The sequence below is a fragment of the Cynocephalus volans genome, chromosome 3 (assembly GCF_027409185.1).
Source record: "Cynocephalus volans isolate mCynVol1 chromosome 3, mCynVol1.pri, whole genome shotgun sequence".
NCBI lineage: Eukaryota > Metazoa > Chordata > Mammalia > Dermoptera > Cynocephalidae > Cynocephalus > Cynocephalus volans.
The window spans coordinates 86699286-86713922 of record NC_084462.1 but is presented as its reverse complement, the minus strand read 5'-3'; the positions used below and the strand labels follow the sequence as shown (position 1 = coordinate 86713922).

The 14637-nt window shown below is 35.6% G+C and overlaps 1 protein-coding gene across 3 annotated transcripts in view; it reads left to right on the top strand.

Moving 5' to 3' along the window:
* TMOD3 (tropomodulin 3) overlaps window positions 1-14637 on the top strand; it is a 74152-nt gene that overhangs the window by 38024 nt on the left and 21491 nt on the right. For all 3 annotated transcript variants that reach the window (XM_063091177.1, XM_063091175.1, XM_063091176.1), the window contains exon 3: window positions 1956-2112. In XM_063091177.1, the coding sequence (XP_062947247.1) occupies window positions 1956-2112 (157 nt within the window). The remainder of the gene's footprint in view (window positions 1-1955; window positions 2113-14637) is intronic.

Below are 14637 nucleotides of genomic sequence, written 5' to 3'. Positions count from 1 at the left end.
GGCGAGAGTTAGACATTAATCAAATAATCATACCATCTTAAAAAAATAGTAAGTGCTACAGGCTATAAGAACATATAATGGGAGGTTAGGAAAAACTGCCCTTGGGAAAATGGAGCTGCCATCTGAAAAAATGAGTGGCAAAAAGGGATGGACAGAGCATTCCAGGGAAGGGGGACCATGTACATAAAGGCCTGTGGTAGAAGGAGCTACAGGGCAAGTACAAGGGAGGGAAAAAGGTTAGTGTGGCTAGAATGGAGAGGGTGTGTGAGGTGAGGCTAGGGTAACAGATTGAGGATGGGAGTGAGGGACGAAGAGTATCAGGCACCTGATCCAGGGAGATCAGTTGGGAGACTAAGGTAACATTCCAGGCAAGCTTGGATCATATCTTGGGCCAAAGTAATAGTGTTGGGGATGGAAAAAAGTAAAGAAGCAAATAAGTTTTCTTAGGAATTAAAAATAGGACTTGATTGTTGATTGGGAATAGATTCTTCATGTGTAGTTCTTTTCTTGTTTTCAAAGTCTGAAGGTAGAAACCTTTTGTTTCTTTTTTATGATCCCATAGATAATTTTTTATTACAAAAACATTCCTGGTATAGGGTTAGGAACAGACCTCCAGTCCTCCTCTGGGTTTCTGTGTAATAAGTACCATTATGTAAAAGGGAACACAAAGGTGAATTTTATGGAAATTGTTAGGGATCTCAGCTAATGGCCAGAGTTGAAGTGCTATGTTTTCTAGTTTTCAAGAGAATACTTTCCTATTATTGTTATCCATATAAGATCACTCTTTATAATGAAAAATTGGGCTGGCTGTTTAGCTCTGTTGATTAGAGCATGGTACTGATAACACCAAGTTCCAGGGTTCAATCCCTGTCTGTACTGGCCAACTGCCAAAAAAATTTAAAAGTTTTTTAAAATTTGAAAAGTGTAATGAAAAATTGTCTTATGCCACACATGAGATTCAGCATATTGGGAGGTGTTGCAAAAGAGGGTTGGCCCCTTTGTGTCACTTCTCTGGCTGCCTCCCGTTTTCAAAGCAAGGAAATACCCAGGAATATGAGACAAGGCAGTATCACCTCTTCGGCTTTTGACAAGCAAAAGGATGCTGCTTACTTTGTCTAGTCAGCCCTTGTTAGTCCCGGACTTTTAGTGAAAATTCAAAGTAGGGACTACAGGTGACGACTTTAATCCATTGCTTTTGACAGCCCCCCCTCCGCTCCCCCCCGCCATGCTCTGCTCTTCCATTTTCACTACTCTCAGTCAGTCCATGCACTCAGAAAGGCTGTATCTATGTGGAAACCCAGGGACACAGCTCTTGCTATGAGTATTTCAGGTGTGCCTTGGGTCATGTACAGCAATGACAGTGGTTGCTGCCAGTACATCCTAGTGCGCACGTATAAACATACACATACACACAAAAGTGCAACCTTTCACATTATGTTTAATCACAAACAAGTAAACTGTAATCTCCTAATATCCTAGTGTGATATACATGCTTTTATCATGAGAAAGTCTATATGGTGAAATGGAAGTCATTATGAAGAAATATCATATAGGTAGTCATTTCACATTCTTTTGTAATAGAATTATTCTCTGTTACATATGTGTATACTGAGCAGTTATTAAGCATTAAGAAAACTATTTTTTATTGCCATCTCAGGACACTTAAAAACTAAAGGGTGTTTCTTGCTGGTAGGATACTCTCTGCAGAAAATGTGTATGAGCCTGTTTTAATAATAATGTAAGTGAGTATACCTAATTTAAAAAAAAACAAAAAAACAAAAAAACACTTCTTTGTTTGGAACACTTTTACATTGCTGCCCTAAAGTGCTGCAATGAAAACTTTAATGCCTATATTGCATTCTAGTCTATAATTCTTTCTTGTATGGATAATCTCTGGAAGCATATAGCATTGATGTTCTTGGTGATCATAATGGCTGATTCATTCTCTTTGGCAGAATGCCCTTCTGCCTGCAGGGTTCCGGCAGAAAAACCAGACGTCAAAGTCCGCTACAGGGCCGTTTGATAGAGAACACCTCCTTTCATATCTGGAGAAGGAAGCATTAGAGCATAAGGACAGGGAAGATTATGTGCCCTACACTGGAGAAAAAAAAGGTAAACCCCACAATTTACTGTTTGATAGCACTTGATTTTTCTTTTTATAAGTAGGGCTGGAGAAAATCCTATCTTTAGAGATATGTCATTGGTAGCCTTAAAGATATGATACTGTTGACTTAAAAATGTTTTTGGTAGTTTAGACACTTTTACATTTTTCATTAACTTGGCCAATATGTTTCTTTTTAATGATTTGTTGGTGAGGTTTTATTACACAGTGATTTTGTATAACATTCTGTAGTTTTCTACTGTCACGAATCTAAAAGTGTGCTGAGATGAATTTCTAAATCCATTAGTGTATTACAAAACGCAAATAATGTTAAACTGCCCTATTCTAACTCTTGTCTATAGTGGAATGCCATAAAACAGTTCATGCCCTATTTTCGAAGACCGTTTTTAAAAGATATCCTACAGCTGTCCTTAGTAATTCATGGTTATAATTGTTAATGCTTCATAATCATTACTTTCAGGAAATTTCCATAGTCCATGTCCTTCCCATTGCAGTGTTAGATCTTATATATCCTCAGTGGAGATTGAGTATAGCTTTGTTTTTGTTGTTATAGTTTGGCTGAACAAGGTCTATATTTTATTTGTATAATGTAATGTAGCTATACATGAAATGTTAAATTTATTTATCTTTGCTTAATGTAATGTTTTTCTTTTCTTTTATTATTATTACCATATTCATAATTACAAATCATGATTTTTCCTTATGCCCTTTACCCAACCTGACCCTCCCCAAACCTCCTTCCCCAATCTCTAGTGTTTTTAAAAGTTCTATATGTAATAACGCTTAAGTGAAATAGAATAAGCTTCTCAGCTTTTAATAGGTGTTGGCCTAAAAAGCCAAATTCTACTTGCATTCTCTTTTGGGATATTGTAAATGGAATATTGGGGACTGGTGGCAGCAGGAGCAGAGCTGAAGATCAACTCTTCCAGACACTTTGTTTGTTTTCAATTTTATTTATATTTATTTTTGTGGGATACAGTGTGTTGTTTGAATACATGCATATACTGCACAATGATTCACTTCGGGTAGATAGCATAGTTTTGTACCTGTGAGTCCACCCCCAGGCACTGTTTTTACATCTGAATTTGTGGTAGTCCAGGCAGGAAGAATATAGTGCTTTCTCCCAGTGAGACTTTGGCTTTTTATTTGGGAAGGAAGCCTTTCTCAAGAATTTTGGCCAGAGCTATGTCACATGGCTAGCCCCTAACTGCATGGGAAGATGGAAGATTCACTTTGGCATTCCAGTCTCTATAGTAGAGGAAGACTAGTGATTGACTTTTGAGTAGGTAATCCACAAGATGTGCATCAAGCTTTTTCAAAATTATATATCACCTCTAGCCCCTCTGTTCTTTCTTTTCTTTTGATCCCACCTCCCCTTCATCTCTAAGGATTTTTGCTGCATGTATTAGGGTTCTCCAGAGAAACAGAACCAACAGGATATGAGGGTTGGGTGGTGGATTTATTTTAAGGAATTGGCTCACGTGATTATGGAGATTTTATAAGTCCAAAATTCAGCAGGCCAGAGACTCAGGGAAGAGTTGCAGTTGTGTACCCAAAGGCAGTCTGCTGGCAGAATTCCTTCTCTCTTAGGGAAGATCAGTCTTTGTTATATTAAGGCCTTCAACTGATTGGATGAGGCCCATCCATGTGATGGAGGCTGATCTGCTTTACTCAGTCCACTGATTTAAATGTTAATCTCACCCCAAAAACACCTTCACAGAAACATCCGGAATGATGCTTGACCAAATATCCAGGCACTGTGGCCCACCCAAGTTGACCCATAAAATTAACTATCACACTACTGTTAGAGATGGGAATGTCATGTCCCTTAGGTGTTTGATGCCAGAAAAAATGTTGAAAATCAGTCTAGACTTGTGAAGTGTGGAGAGTCATGATGATAGGCAAAGGCATTTGTTCCTTTGTATTTGTCATAGAAAAGTCTGCTGGTTATATTTTCGTCTGTACAACCATACCTGTACCAGTGTTTATAGCTCTCATTCTGCTTATCCTGCTTTTCATCCTGCTTATTCTGAGCAGAACATGATTTTATACCAACAAACATTGGTTGATCACCTCTTACTTTTCTGTATGTTTCAGGTGGACTCTAGGGATATAATTAGGGAGAAGAATGGAGGTAGAAACAGAGGGAGGGATGTGAGAAAAAGAAATGTCAGAAAAACAAAGGAATCTGAGGACGAGAAGAAGAGAAAATAAAAGATGTGAAGGAGAGCTGAATTTGTCCCAGGCTGACCCAATGTGCTCTTGTTTCACAATCTCCAGTTACCTAGGAAAAGATCTTGGAGGATTAGACGAAATAGGAAAGAAAGTAGAGAATTATGGAAAATGAAAAAAATGAGAGGGGAAGAAATGATAGAGGTAAGGAATATTGGTGACAATAAGAAAAAATGTATCCTCAACTGTAATGGAATAGTTTTTGTTTCCTTTTTATCTTTCTAAAATTTTATTTCTTATTTTAGGTTTTAGATGGGTAAGAAATAATGGAAGTAGTTGAATTAAAAAGCAAGTAATTTTGCATTCACAATCAGTGAAATTTTTTGGTAATACTTTCAATATTTTTCTGCCTCTTTGAGCTACATATATCTGTTAAATGCTCTTTATGGACAGCAATGATGCAATCATTAAGACCATGGCATTTTAAAAAAATAATGACTTTTTTATACCGCTCAGTGAACTATAAAGTAAACACACCTATATAATTACCTGGGTCAAGAAATTATCATCACCTCCAGAGAGTCCCCTTCATGCTCTCTCCCAGTCACTTTTGCCTTTCTTCTTCCCTAAGATGACACCCACATAGCTTCTAATGCAATAGAATAGTTGTGCCTTTTTGGAACTTTATGTAAGTGGAATCATACAGTCTAGGTATCTGCCTCATCTGTGTTGTACTGTTTTTTTTGAGGGCCAGATTTGTTAATGGATACAGTGAAATCACTGTGAAGGAGCATATGGGTGATTATTACCAAACAAAAGATGTCCATTCTGCGTCGTGAAGGAGTGCTCCAGAACCGCAGAGACGAGTTTTTAAGTTTCAACAGTCCACTCAATGGAAGCAAGTACTCCTAAACTGGGCAGAGTCAAGCCTTATAAGCCATGTCATGGTGCCATAGACTTGAAGAAGGGCAAATCCCTCCTCAACAATTGGAGAACTTTAGCTGTAGAGCTCTGCTTTGAAATATAGTGAAAAGCCAGCTGCAGTGTTCTCAGAACCACCCTAGACTCTCATCCTTAAACCAGTTAGCCTTGGTTATCCTATGTCTGCCTTTCTTTCTTTGTATCTCATCCCCAAGATCCTGGTCATATTCCAGAAGATCATCAGAATAATTCTTCTACATCTTATTAGCATGCTTCCAAATCAAGCTAAATGTGAATCCCTTCCTTAGCTCCAAAAATCCATAAGTTTGTTTTCTTAAGATACCTCTCCTATGACTCTTTGCCCTGAACACCTGCATTGAGTCCCAGATTTTTTTACTTAATAGTTTATTTCAGAGGAGATAGACTTTCAGATTGAAAATGATTTCCTAGACAGTAAAGGTTCTTCTAGATCTTCATAAAACAGTTTGCAGACCTACCTCTGTTGAGAAAGAAAAGCATTTGAATTTTTTGGTACACTTGGACTAGTCAGAATCATAAAATGTATCATTGGTCTCTAAACTAAATGATTCTTCATATGAAGATGACTGACCTCAGAGTTCAGTACCCAGTGGCAATATTAGCTTTCTGTAGCAGGGAATGTTATAGCAATGTCACTTAGTTCTTTGAACTCCTTCCAAGTTATGTGCCAAAAATCACATAGTGATCTCTCATGATAAATTATTTTTAAAGATCAGATAACTGCCCAATTTTTTTAAAAGCAAAAAATTGGAAACCAATGAAAGGATTATTTACCCTGCTTTCTCATATTCTGAGACTAAACTAAATGACAATCTATTATTATTCTTTCACTTAAAGTTTCTGGAGCTAAGATTACACAGAACTGGTCAAGACAGGAGGGAATCCTCATAAAACTGAAAATTTTGCACATTTTAGGATTTTTCCATCTGGCCAACAACAAAAGCTATATATTCATTCCAAATTTTGTGTTCCTAGGTCGCCTTAAAATGTTTTTTAGAAACCTAATAGACTAAGAGGGGCACTTGAAAGTTATTATATGTAGATATGTATATAAATTAGTAATTGCCTTTCATGATTGTGAAGTGAATGTTTATAATTGTACATTTTACAGAGTTGAAAGTATATGTCAGCATCTGAGAAGAAGAATTAATGCTAATTAAGTGAAGTTCAAGGCGTTATGTCCTAGAGGCATTTGGGGAAATATTTTGTTCTACACTATTGTTTACTTCTAATCATTTAGTTTTATTAGCAGCATAAAGAAGGTATTAGGCAACTAGTAAGGGTATCGCTGACGAAAGATGTGTTAAGGACTGTTTTTAAGTGCATTATTTACAGGAGAACCCACAACATACATCTGTTAAATTCATCTAAATCTAAAAAGCTCATGGTAGGAGTGGCATTGTGGTATCAAGTAATCTTGGCAAAGATTAATGGAAATGTCTTTTCTTATGAGTCCACTATGTTCAAAATGTTGAGAAACTAAACCAAGGACATAATTTCAATATATATTCCTTTAATTCAAAGATACAATGTTAAAATGTCGGAAAGTTTTTTAACCTCTCCTCCTTGAAAATTTGCAAAATATGCAAGGCATAGACCAATACAGTGGTGAAGGAGAGTATTCATCTCACTCTTTCTCACTCCTGAGAAATACAGTCTGACTAGTATAGCTGGTTATTATTTCCCATCATATTTTTATATATCATTAATATATTTTCTCAAAGATAGATAAGGCATAGAGCCTTGCTGTGAATTTGTCACTTGGAAAAATAATTTGCCTCAGTCTTTAATATTTCTAACTGCCTCCTGTTTTGCTTTGCTTTGCTTTGCTTTGCTGACTCCTCCCCATTGCTAATATCACGCTACACCCTTACCTAGACTAAGATTTTTTTCCATGTCCTGTACTTCATGGATGGACCAGAGCCATGGCTGCACCTTATAACTACACAGAGGTGTGTGTGTAATTCCATCTGAGCTGCTGATTCACCCAGGATGGTCTCCTCCCTCCTTGCAGAGCACTCCTATTCTCCCTGTTGGTTTTGGGGGTAGAGCCATCTATTCTTTTTTGTTGTTTTTCCCTTCCCCACCCTGAGAATGGAATGCCCTTGGGTTCTTTCCCAAGAATCCCACATGCCCTGGTTTTCTAAAGGTGAAACCAGATTGCCTTACACTAAGTACTTTGCATATATTTTCCAACTTATTTATTCACAGTTACCTTAGCTTTCCATAAAACTTAGTAACTCTTCTAAAAGAGGCTTCCCTCACCTTGCTGAGTACGTGCTAGTTTTTTTGAAGGAAAGACAGCTCTGATCCCTTAGTAAGCCAGAAAGATCATAGTTAGAACCTGCCTAAATCAACGGGATTACATAATTGCCAGTGGGCAATTGGTTTCAACTAAATTCAAGATAAAGACTGGCTCTTATTTTTGTAGTCATATTTTGTGAGTTCTAAATGTACTTTGTACACCTCTGAAAAGTGGTCGTCCCAGGCACTGAAGCTCATATTTGAAACGGGCTGCTTAAATTAGTCATTCAGATGCTGGCATCTCCTTTTCAGACTGGTCACTGTATCATTTGAATGATTCACTTGTTACTACTTTGGGGTACAGAATCAGCCAGATGGACGGTTCATCACTCATGTTAAGACACTGTTTTATGGAAAACCTTCCTTGGATAACTACACTTACTGTGGATTGTCCTTTTCCTCCAACATTTCTCTATAGAATTGACATACTATAGAGTACTGCTTTTAATTGTTTCAGCATCATGTACTATGAGGCTCTGTTATTACTTTTTTTTTTAGGATTGTTATGTTTTCTTGATGAATTGTCCCTTTTGTTGTTAGGAAATGACCTTCTTTATCCCTGGTAATCTTTGCTGTAAAATCTACTTTGTCTAATATTAATAAGGCCAATCTTGCTTTCTTTTCCTTAGTGTTAGTATAGTATATCTTTTTTATTTGTCCCATCTGTTCTTTGTTCCCTTTTTACTCTTTTTGTTAATCTTCCATGTCTCTACTTAACTTTTTGAATATATGGGATATAATTATAATAACTGTTTTACTGTCCTTGGCTGCTAATTTTATCATCTTGCTTAGTCAGTTTGGGTAGATTGATTTTTTTCCTCCTCCTTATGGATCGAATTTTTTGCTTCTTTGCATTCTAGGAATTTTTTATTTGATAGCAAAAATTTTAACTTTGGGGTGCTGAATATATTGGTATCCTTATAAATATTCTTGAGTTTTGTTCTGGGACATGATTAAGTCTCTTGGGAACAGTTTAATTCTTTAGTGTCTTGCTTTTAAGATTTGTTAGGGGAGACTTGGAGTATTGTTCAGCCTTGGGCTAATTATTTCCCCACTAATGGTGCAAGACCCTTTTGAGTTCCCTACTCAATTATGAGCTTTGGGAATTCTGAGGTTTTCCAGTCTGGCTGGTGGGGACAGGTTCTATTCCTAGTCCTGTATGAACATGGCACTATCACTTCTAATCTTTCAGATGGTTCTTTCCTTGGCTCAAGGTAGTTTACTCATGTACACATGTTGATCGGTGCTCTGCTGAATACTCAAGGCAACCCTCTGCACATCTCCTGGGTTCTTTCTCTGTGCAGCTGTCTCCATTCTGATCCTCTGTCCTGCAATGGTCTTTTCTGTTCCTCAGTCTGTCTCTGTAGCTCAGAGACTTCACCATGCTCTTCCTGAATTCCTGCTCCCTGCTCTGCAGCCTGGAAACTTTGTCCAGGCCGTAGCTAGGCAATCGTAGGGCTCACCTCCTTTTTTACCCCCATCTCTCAGGGATCACTCTCCTTTGTTGACTGATGATCAGTGTCCTGAAAACCATTGTTTCATATATTTTATCCATTTGGGGATTGTTTCAGGCAAGTGGGTAAATCCTGTCTCTGTTATTCAATCTTGGCTGGAAATAGAAGTCTGCAGAATAAGATACTGTAGATATTCTGTTTTCCCAACTAGCATGTTAGCTTCCCCAAGTAAAGGATCTCTTATTTTATTTTCCTTGTGGTGTCATTCTAGCTCATTATCTAGTATACAAAAGCTCACTAAACATTTTTTGAATAAATAAGCATTTATTGGTGACCATATTGCAGTATCAAGCAGGTGTCGTGTGTCGTTGGGTCAAAACAAAAATGCTTTTTCAGGATCTGCCCCCTCATCCTTTAGTTTGGTTGATTTGAAGTTTTGTGCTTCCTGTCAAAAGGTATATCTCACAGTCCCTTGGAGATTATACTGGCACATTGCCTTAAATTTTTTCCGGAATCAGGCCACTTATAAACAAAAAAACACAGTAAAGTTAGTGAGGACTTTTCAACTCTGTAGGAATGAAAAAATAAGAGTCATCTCTGTTTTTTGTTATTATATTGTTATATACTCAGTAAGGATGGGAGCTATGACTAAGATAATTCTTAACATGTGTTGTAGCTATAACTTGGTATCAGAGCAAAAGAGATAAGAACTAGTAAAGAAAGGTCCTGGCAATAAAATTGTTAATGTGGTCCACAGTATCTCTTACTGATTTTGTGACAATAACAAGGATCTTGGCAGGATATTTCTTTTCTTTTCTTTTCTTTTTTTTTTTTTTGGCACAAACATGGGTTTGGATCAATGCCATACATTTAAATTACTGTTATATGAGTTCTTATCTTGGTTTCTTCCATTTCCTTATTTTGTAGTTGCAGAAACATTACTGAACTATTTTAACATTCTTAGCAACCAAGAGTCAAACCCCTGTTTTTGTTTTGTTTCTTTTGGGGGTGGAGGATGTATCATTTCATACTTATCTGACAGATTTTTTCTGATCTAATCATCGCTTATTTTCAAATTTTGCTACAATGTAAAGAATTATAATTTCAATTGTAAAAAATTTCAGCTTTGGACTTTGCTATGTTAAATAGGGAAAAATTAAAGTCAGATAGAATGCTGTCTACTGAAGGATAAAAATGAGTAGCTGCTTTCTAAGACATTATGCTATTTCAAATAATACAGTATTTAAAGTTATAAATCATTGTGGGTTTGTTTTTTTTTTTAACACCATATTTCAAGGAAAGGAAAAATAGATCAATTCAGGACAATTCACCCTAATTTTGTCAGGACTATAATTATACTGATTAGTGGTTATCAACCTGTGTGGGTTAAGAATCAGAATCACCTCTGGAGCTTTTTTACAAATACTTATGCCTCGCCAATCCTCATACCCTAAATTTAAGAACCACTGATATAGATTCTTGGAACTGTATGGTTTTCAGTCCTCCTGGATTGTTAGTTTGTTTTGGAAAACTCTGTCTCTTTCTCTCTGTGTCTCTGTCTCACTCTCACATGTAAGAAATTTTAGGGGCAATAAGAATAAGGAATTAATGTGTATCTATTATGTTTACTATATACCTTTATATATGTTCCTTTATATATGTTACATCATTTTATCAGAATGAGATTAATATTTCTATAAGGAAATAATCCATGACTTGAAAAAAGCACATCAGAATCAAGGTGATCATAATAAAGTAGAATACAATACATCTGTTAATTGATGATTTTGGATAAAAGTAATGTTAAATTGGTTGTGTATGTCCCTACTCTCTGCAAAAACACCCACACACTACCCTACATAATACCTCTACATCTATTAATAGCCTAACATTTCACTCATCCTGCAAGACAAGGCACACACCAGATTAACCATTATAAAGGAGATCTGTTAGATTTGTCAGTGTCTCCTAGTCATTAAGATTTTAAAATCTAATTTATACTGATATAAGATTAATTTAAATTAACATAAGTTTAGCAAGGCATTTTCTGTTATATGAAATTGCTCCAGTATTTTGCTAATTATGTATATCTCAGAAAACAACTGATTTTGAGTAAGAAGCACATACACACTTTGGCCCAGTTTGTTTCAGAAAATTATCTCTTTTTTTCTTTTTACATTTTAGAGGGCCAAATATAAATTTACTCAAGAAGATGTTTTTTAAATATCTAATGTTTACTCAAATATAAATTTGCTCTAATATCTAATACATCAGCCCCTTTGTGGTTTTTTTAAAGGCCTTTATTAGTAAAAATAATACACTTATGATGTAATTCTCATATGAAATTTACCCATTTAAGGTATTTAATTCAATAGTTTTTAGTACATTCATAGAATTATGCAACCATCACTACTATCTTAAGTTTAGAACATTTTCCTTACCCCAAAAAGAAACCCTATACCCATAAGAGGTCAATCTCCATTTTCCACTTTACTCTCTAGCCCTACGCAACCACTAATTTACTTTCTGCCTCTCTAAATTTGCCTATTCTGAACATTTCATATAAATGGAATGATACAATATGTATTCGTGACTGGCTCTTTTCACTTAGCATAATGTTCTGGAGTTTCTTCCACGATGTAGCATGTATCAATATTTCATTCCTTTTTATGGCCAAATAATATTCCATTGTGTGGCTGTTCCTCATTTTGTTTGTCCAATCATCAGTTGCATTTGGGTTGTTTCTTCTTTTTAGCTACTATGAATATGCCGCTCTGAACACTTGTATACGTGTTGTATATATTTTCATTTCTCTTAGGTATATACCTAAGAATGGAATTGCAGGGTCAAATGGTAATTATGTTTAACAATTTGAGGAACTGCCAGGCTGTTTTCCAAAGTGGCTGCATTATTTTATATTCTCAGCAGTAATGGCCCCTGGTATCTGTGGGGGATTGGTTCTAGGACCCCCCATCAACACCAAAATCTGCAGGTGCTCATGTCCCTGATATAAAATGGCACAGTATTTGTATATAATCTGTGCACATCCTCCCATATACTTTAAATCATCTCCAGATTACTTATAATACTAATACAATGTCTGTACATCTCTTCATTTCTGTGGATTCAACATAGTACTCAGTACATGGCAAATTCAAATTTTGCTTTTTGGAACTTTGTGGATTTTTTTTTTTTTTTCAAATATTTTGATTGTGAATCCGTGGATGCAAAACCCATGGATACAGAGGGCTGACTGTATGAGGGTTCCAGTTTCTCCACATCCTCACCAATACTTGTCTGTCTTTTTGATTGTAGCCATCCTAGTGGATGTGAAGTGATATTTTGTGGTTTTAGTTTGCATTTCCTGAATGACTAATGATATTGAGGATTTCTTCATGTACTTTTAGAATCTATATATCTTTTTTGGAGAAATGTCTCTTCAGATCTTTACTGATTTTTAAATTGGGTTGTCTTTTTATTATTGATTGGTAAGCATCCCTCATACATTCTGGATACAAGTTTCTTATCAGATATATGGTTTGAAAAAAGTTTCTCCGATTTGATTATTGTCTTTTCACTTCCTTTATTTTTAAGCTCGACTGTCATTTATTAAGTTCTTATTATGTGCAAGCACTTTACAAGCGTTATTTCATTTTATCTTTACAACAACCCTTCGAGTAGGTATTATTATCTCCAGATTACATATAACATGAGTATCAGCTGTGACAACCCTTTCCTTTGAGATTTACATAAGCTTGGTGTGAATCCCCATTTTACGAAAAAACAGTGCTTGATGGTATCATTTGCCCCACAGAAGCTTTTAATTTTGATGTAGTCCTATTTATCAATTTTTTTCCTTTGTCCCTTGTGCTTTTGTTGTTATATCTAAAAACCATTGCCTAACTCAGAGTCATGGAGATGTCCTCTTATGTTTTTTTCTAAGAGTTTTATAGTTTTAGCTCTTACATTTAGGTGTGTAACACATTTTGAGTTAGTATGGTTTGAGGTAGGTGGTCTGACTTTATTCTTTTGCATGTGACTTTCCAATCGTCTTACTACCATTTGTTAAACACTATTCTTTCTCCATTAAATTATTTTAGTATCTTTGTAGAAAATCAATTGACTATAAGTATAAGGGTTTGTTTCTAGATTCTCAGTTTTATTCCATTGATCTAAATGCCTTTCCTTATGTACATAATACAGTCTTGATTACAGTAGCTTTGTATTAAATTTTGAAATGGGGAAGTGTGAATCCTCCAACTTTGTTCTTTTCAGGATTTTTTTTTGATATTCTGGGTCCCTTGGTTTTCAATATGAATTTTAGAGTCAGCTTGTCACTTTCTGCAAAAAAGCCAACTGGGATTTTGAAAGGGATTGTATTTCTTAGATCTATAAATCATTTGGAGAGAGTTTCTTAGATTTTGTACTCATAATACTAAATTTAGGTCCTTCCTGGTTACAAAATTAATTTCTTTACTTTGAGATTTCTGTAACAAAATTTTGTGTATACACATTAAAAAATAATTTCTTACAGTGTATAAACTAACCATGAAGAAAATATGAAGTAATTATTTTTTGTGTTGTTAAAAACACAATATGGTGTGGGCTAAATACTTCTACAGCAAAAATGTCTACATATGGAGAATTTATCATAAAGAGGAATGCCACAAGAGGTACCAAACTACACCAGAGCTGTGTAAAAATAGCAAAATTCTGTATCACAGAAAAATTTCCATAGGTTCTTGAGAGTTTTGTTTTGCTTTATTTTTTCTGATGAGATTCATTTTGTATTTGTAAGCATTAGTAAAAGGTTATGTATGGGGGGAAATTAGATATGAATAATGCCTCTTAAGGAATGTGGATGAGGATTACAAAAATAAGCATTCTTGGATTTTTATAATGCTTTCAATTCCAATCTCTCTTCAAATTAGACATAGGCAGCTCTTTGATAGCTTGTGTATTTTTTAAATTGACAAGTAAAAATTGTATATTGACAAGTAAAAATTGTATATATTTATGGTGTGCAACATGATGTTTTGATATATGTACACATTGGGCATTCTCTAAATCAAACTATTTAACATATGCATCACCACACAAACTTATTGTGTGTGTGTGTGTGTGTGTAATAAGTAGATTGTGTAGTTTTGTTTAGTCACTGAATACCATAATCCAGTGGTTCTCAACCTTGGTTGCTATGCACTAGAATCCCTAGAGAACTTTTAAAAATTCAGATGCCCCATGCAACACACTAGACTAATTAGACCAGCATCTCTGGGAATGGGACTTGGACACTGGAATTTTATAAAGCTCCCCCTGTGAATCCAGTGTGTATCCAACATTTACAACCACTGCCATAGTTGAAAATGCAGGTGAGATTGAGCTCCGGAAAATGTCATTGTCCTGAAATGGCAATTAAAGGCATGCCCCCTGAACCATATGCCACTTTAATTGTAATATTAACCACTGTGTAAAGTACTATGGAATTATCAGAACATAATGATTTAGATTTGCATTTATCTATGAACCAATAATAAAGGATTAGCTAATCACCGGAACTCCAAAATTTGGTGCTAAGAAGATCGGTTATGCATACCACTATGTAGATAGGCATTTGTTTGGGGG